Below are 7,046 nucleotides of genomic sequence, written 5' to 3' on the forward strand. Positions count from 1 at the left end.
GAGTAGCTGAGTGGTGGTGAGTAGCTGAGTGGTGAGTAGCTGAGTGGTGGTGAGCTGAGTGGTGAGTAGCTGAGTGGTGAGTAGCTGAGTGGTGATGGTGGTGGTGAGTAACTGAGTGGTGGTGAGTAGCTGAGTGGTGAGTAGCTGATTGGTGGTGAGTAGCTGAGTGAGTAGCTGAGTGGTGAGTAGCTGAGTGGTGAGTAGCTGAGTGGTGGTGATTAGCTGAGTGGTGGTGATTAGCTGAGTGGTGGTGAGCTGAGTGGTGGTGAGTAGCTGAGTGGTGGTGAGTAGCTGAGTGGTGAGTAGCTGAGTGGTGAGTAGCTGAGTGGTGAGTAGCTGAGTGGTGAGTAGCTGAGTGGTCTCCATCAGCTGGGTTTTTGTCTTCACAGCTGGAGGAGCTGAGTGGTGAGGATTTGGGTGTTGGTGAGCTGAGTGGTGATGGTGAGGGTGGTGAGCTGAGTGGTGAGGGTGGTGGTGAGCTGAGTGACCTGCAGAAGGAGCTAAGGCAAGCAGATCTCATCAGAGCGGAGATCCGGAAGCAGAGAATCATCAAGGAGGTACCAGCATCATCATCAGTAGTATCATCATCAGTAGTATCATCATCAGTAGTAGTATCATCATCATCATCAGTAGTATCATCATCATCAGTAGTATCATCATCAGTAGTAGTATCATCATCAGTAGTAGTATCATCATCATCAGTAGTATCATCATCAGTAGTAGTATCATCATCATCAGTAGTATCATCATCCGTAGTAGTATCATCATCATCAGTAGTAGTATCATCATCAGTAGTAGTATCATCATCAGTAGTAGTATCATCATCATCATCAGTAGTAGTATCATCATCAGTAGTAGTATCATCATCATCATCATCAGTAGTATCATCATCATCAGTAGTATCATCATCATCAGTAGTAGTATCATCATCGTCAGTAGTAGTATCATCATCATCATCATCAGTAGTAGTATCATCATCAGTAATAGTATCATCATCAGTAGTAGTATCATCATCGTCAGTAGTATCATCATCATCAGTATCATCATCATCAGTAGTATCATCATCAACATCATCAGTAGTATCATCATCATCAGTAGTATCATCATCAGTAGCATCATCATCAGTAGCATCATCATCAGTAGCATCATCATCATCATCAGTAGTATCATCATCAGTAGTATCATCATCAGTAGTATCATCATCAGTAGTATCATCATCATCATCAGTAGTATCATCATCAGTAGTATCATCATCATCATCAGTAGTATCATCAGTAGTATCATCATCAGTAGTATCATCATCAGTAGTATCATCATCAGTAGTATCATCATCATCATCATCAGTAGTATCATCATCATTAGTAGTTTCATCATCATCAGTAGTAGTATCATCATCATCAGTAGTAGTAGTATCATCATCAGTAGTAGTAGTATCATCGTCAGTAGTATCATCATCATCATCATCAGTAGTATCATCATGATCATTATCAGTAGTATCATCATCATTAGTAGTATCTCATCATTAGTAGTATCATCATCAGTGGTATCATCATCATCAGTAGTATCATCATCAGTAGTATCATCATCAGTGGTATCATCATCATCATCAGTAGTAGTAACATCATCATCAGTAGTAGTATCATCATCATCATCAGTAGTAGTATCATCATCATCAGTAGTAGTATCATCAACAGTAGTAGCATCATCATCAGTAGTAGTATCATCATCATCATCATCATCAGAAGTATCATCATCAGTAGTATCATCGTCAGTAGTTGTATCATCATCAATAGTATCATCATCATCAGTATCATCATGATCATCAGTATCATCATGATCAGTAGTATCATCATCAGTATCATCATGATCAGTAGTATCATCATTATCAGTATCATCATGATCAGTAGTATCATCATGATCAGTATCATGATGATCAGTAGTATCATCATCATCAGTATCATCATGATCATTAGTATTATCATCAGTATCATTATGATCAGTAGTATCATCATCAGTATCATCATGATCAGTAGTATTATCATCATCATCAGTATCATCATCAGTATCATCATAATCATCAGTATCATCATGGTCAGTATTATCATCATCAGTATCATCATGATCAGTAGTATCATCATTATCAATATCATCATGATCAGTAGTATCATCATCATCAGTATCATGATAAGTAGTATCAGTATCATCATGATCAGTAGTATCATCATTATCATCATGATCAGTAGTATTATCATGGTCAGTAGTATCATCATTATCAGTATCATGATCAGTAGTATCATCATGATCAGTAGTATCATCATGATCAGTATCATCATGATCAGTAGTATCATCATCATCAGTATCATCATGATCAGTAGTATCATCATCAGTATCATCATGATCAGTAGTATCATCAGTATCATCATGATCAGTAGTATCATCATCAGTATCATCATGATCAGTAGTATCATCATCAGTATCATCATGATCAGTAGTATCATCATCAGTATCATCATGATCAGTAGTATTATCATCATCAGTATCATCATCATCAGTATCATCATGATCAGTAGTATTATCATCATCAACAGTATCATCATGATCAGTAGTATCATCATGATCAGTATCATCATGATCAGTAGTATTATCATCATCATCAGTATCATCATCATCATCAGTATCATCATGATCATCAGTATAATCATGATCAGTATTATCATCATCAGTATCATCTTGATCAGTAGTATCATCATCAATATCATCATGATCAGTAGTATCATCATCATCATCAGTATCATCATGATCAGTAGTATCATCATCAGTATCATCATGATCAGTAGTATCATCATCAGTATCATCATGATCAATAGTATTATCATCATGATCAGTATCATCATGATCAGTAGTATCATCATCAGTATCATCATGATCAGTAGTATCATCATCATCAGTATCATCATGATCAGTAGTATTATCATGATCAGTATCATCATGATCAGTAGTATCATCATCAGTATCATGATCAGTAGTATCATCATCAGTATCATCATGATCAGTAGTATCATCATCATCAGTATCATCATGATCAGTAGTATCATCATCATCAGTATCATCATGATCAGTAGTATTATCATCATGATCAGTATCATCATGATCAGTAGTATCATCATCAGTATCATCATGATCAGTAGTATCATCATCAGTATCATCATGATCAGTAGTATCATCATCAGTATCATCATGATCAGTAGTATCATCATCAGTATCATCATGATCAGTAGTATCATCATCATCAGTATCATCATGATCAGTAGTATCATCATCAGTATCATCATGATCAGTAGTATCATCATCAGTATCATCATGATCAGTAGTATCATCATCATCAGTATCATCATGATCAGTAGTATCATCATCATCAGTATCATCATGATCAGTAGTATTATCATGATCAGTATCATCATGATCAGTAGTATCATCATCAGTATCATCATGATCAGTAGTATCATCATCAGTATCATCATGATCAGTAGTATCATCATCATCAGTATCATCATGATCAGTAGTATCATCATCATCAGTATCATCATGATCAGTAGTATTATCATCATGATCAGTATCATCATGATCAGTAGTATCATCATCAGTATCATCATGATCAGTAGTATCATCATCAGTGTCATCATGATCAGTAGTATCATCATCAGTATCATCATGATCAGTAGTATCATCATCAGTATCATCATGATCAGTAGTATCATCATCATCAGTATCATCATGATCAGTAGTATCATCATCAGTATCATCATGATCAGTAGTATCATCATCAGTATCATCATGACCAGTAGTATCATCATCATCAGTATCATCATGATCAGTAGTATCATCATCAGTATCATCATGATCAGTAGTATCATCATCAGTATCATCATGATCAGTAGTATTATCATCATGATCAGTATCATCATGATCAGTAGTATCATCATCAGTATCATCATGATCAGTAGTATCATCATCAGTATCATCATGATCAGTAGTATCATCATCAGTATCATCATGATCAGTATCATCATCATCAGTATCATCATGATCAATAGTATCATCATCAGTATCATCATGATCAGTAGTATCATCATCAGTATCATCATGATCAGTAGTATCATCATCATCAGTATCATCATGATAAGTAGTATCATCATCATCATCAGTATCATTATCATCATCAGTAGTATCGTCATCATCAGTATCATCATCATCAGTAGTAGTATCATCATCATCATCAGTATTATCATGATCAGTAGTAGTATCATCATCATCAGTATCATCATCAGTAGTAGTATCATCATCATCATCAGTAGTAGTATCATCATCATCAGTAGTAGTATCATCATCAGTAGTAGTATCATCATGATCAGTAGTATCATCATGATCAGTTGTAGTATCATCATCATCAGTATCATCATCATCAGTAGTAGTATCATCATCATCATCAGTAGTATCATCATGATCAGTTGTAGTATCATCATCATCAGTATCATCATCATCAGTAGTAGTATCATCATCATCATCATCAGTAGTATCATCATGATCAGTTGTAGTATCATCATCATCAGTATCATCATCATCATCAGTAGTAGTATCATCATCATCAGTAGTATCATCATCATCATCATCAGTATCATCATCATCATCAGTAGTAGTATCATCATCATCATCAGTAGTATCATCATCATCAGTACCATCATGATCAGTAGTATCATCATCAGTATCATCATGATCAGTAGTATCATCATCATCAGTATCAGTAGTATCATCATCATCAGTAGTAGTATCATCATCATCAGTAGTAGTAGTAGTATCATCATCATCAGTATCATCATCATTAGTAGTATCATCATCATCAGTATCATCATCATCAGTAGTATCATCATCATCAGTATCAGTAGTATCATCATCATCAGTAGTAGTATCATCATCATCAGTAGTAGTATCATCATCATCATCAGTAGTATCAATCATCATCATCAGTAGTATCATCATCATCATCAGTAGTATCATCATCATCATCAGTAGTAGTATCATCATCATCAGTAGTAGTATCATCATCATCATCAGTAGTAGTATCATCATCATCAGTATCATCATCATCATCAGTATCATCATCATCATCAGTAGCTTCATCTCCCCCCTCCCCCTCTCCCCCCTCCTCCCCCACCCCCTCCCCCTCCCCCCCTCCCCCTCCCCCCTCCCCCAGCGCGAGTCTCTCCGCGAGTTGTTCTGCCGCGAGTTTCGTCTCTGCCGCTCCCAGCTGCTGTGCGGCGCCGTCCCGCGGCTGGCCCTGGCCTCGCTGCGTCGGGTCTCCCTGGGGCAGGAGCTGGCCCTGCTGGGCCACCTGCAGCAGGGCCAGCTGCAGCTGCAGCACTCCCGGGAGCAGCGGCAGCAGCAGGGAAGGGGGGCACAGGTGGGGGGGGGAGAGGTGGGGGGGGAGAGGTGGGGGGGGTGAGGTGGGGGGGTGGGGGGGTGAGTGAGTGGGTGGGTGTGTGAGTGGGTGAGTAGGTGGGTGAGTGAGTGGGTGGGTGGGTGAGTGAGTGGGTGAGTGGGGGTGAGGTGGTGGGGTGGGTGGGTGGGGGTGAGGTGGGTGGGTGCGTGTGTGGGTGAGTGGGTGGGTGTGAGGTGGGTGGGTGTGTGGGTGGGTGAGTAAGTGGGTGGGTGAGTGAGTGGGTGGTGAGTGAGTGGGTGAGTGAGTGGGTGGGTGAGTGAGTGACTGAGTGAGTGACTGAGTGAGTGACTGACTGAGTGAGTGACTGACTGAGTGGGTGAGTGACTGAGTGGGTGAGTGACTGAGTGAGTGAGTGACTGACTGACTGAGTGATCCACCTACCCTCACCCTCACCCCTTCCCCCTCCCTCACCACCTACCCCCCTGCACCCTCGCTGCTCACCAGGCCAGGGTGAGTGAGTGGTGAGTGGGTGAGTGAGTGAGTGAGTAGTGAGTGAGTGGTGAGTGGGTGGGTGAGTGAGTGGGTGAGTGGGTGACTGAGTGACTGACTGAGTGACTGAGTGAGTGACTGAGTGAGTGAGTGGTGAGTGAGTGAGTGAGTGACTGAGTGAGTGAGTGGTGAGTGATCCACCTACCCTCACCCTCACCCCCTCCCTCACCACCTAACCCCCTGTACCCTCGCTGCTCACCAGGCCAGGGTGAGTGAGTGGTGAGTGAGTGAGTGACTGAGTGGGTGACTGACTGAGTGGTGAGTGAGTGAGTGAGTGACTGACTGAGTGACTGAGTGACTGAGTGAGTGACTGAGTGAGTGAGTGAGTGACTGACTGAGTGACTGAGTGAGTGAGTGATCCACCCACCCTCACCACCTAACCCCCTGTACCCTCTCTGCTCACCAGGCCAGGGTGGGTGAGTGTTGAGTGAGTGAGTGACTGAGTGAGTGAGTGAGTGACTGAGTGAGTGAGTGAGTGACTGAGTGGGTGAGTGACTGAGTGACTGACTGAGTGACTGAGTGAGTGAGTGATCCACCCACCCTCACCCTAACCCCCTGTACCCTCGCTGCTCACCAGGCCAGGGTGGGTGAGTGGTGAGTGGGTGAGTGACTGAGTGGGTGAGTGAGTGAGTGAGTGGTGAGTGAGTGAGTGGGTGAGTGAGTGAGTGAGTGACTGACTGAGTGACTGAGTGAGTGACTGAGTGAGTGAGTGGTGAGTGAGTGAGTGAGTGACTGACTGAGTGACTGAGTGACTGACTGAGTGACTGAGTGAGTGACTGAGTGAGTGAGTGGTGACTGACTGAGTGAGTGACTGACTGAGTAGGTGAGTGAGTGAGTGACTGACTGACTGAGTGATCCACCTACCCTCACCCTCACCCCCTCCCTCACCCTCACCCCCTGTACCCTCGCTGCTCACCAGGCCAGGGTGGGTGAGTGAGTGGTGAGTGAGTGACTGAGTGACTGAGTGACTGAGTGAGTGACTGAGTGAGTGATCCACCCACCCTCACCCTCACCCCCTGTACCCTCGCTGCTCACCAGGCCAGGGTGGGTGAGTGAGTGG

At 42.1% G+C, this 7,046-nt stretch overlaps 1 protein-coding gene across 1 annotated transcript in view; it reads left to right on the top strand.

Annotated features, from left to right (window-relative positions):
* LOC142923449 (uncharacterized) overlaps positions 1–5,473 on the top strand; it is a gene marked incomplete at its 3' end in the record, with an annotated part of 52,288 nt that extends 46,815 nt beyond the window's left edge. The window contains exons 7-8 of the mRNA XM_076064563.1: positions 390–557; positions 5,252–5,473. Coding sequence (XP_075920678.1) covers positions 390–557; positions 5,252–5,473 — 390 coding nt within the window. The remainder of the gene's footprint in view (positions 1–389; positions 558–5,251) is intronic.
* Positions 5,474–7,046: the final 1,573 nt, after the last annotated feature.

This window comes from Petromyzon marinus, unplaced genomic scaffold (genome assembly GCF_048934315.1).
Source record: "Petromyzon marinus isolate PM22_M1 ecotype Great Lakes invasive population unplaced genomic scaffold, UKy_Petmar_22M1.pri1.0 PM_Scaffold_521, whole genome shotgun sequence".
Taxonomy (NCBI): Eukaryota; Metazoa; Chordata; class Hyperoartia; order Petromyzontiformes; family Petromyzontidae; genus Petromyzon; species Petromyzon marinus.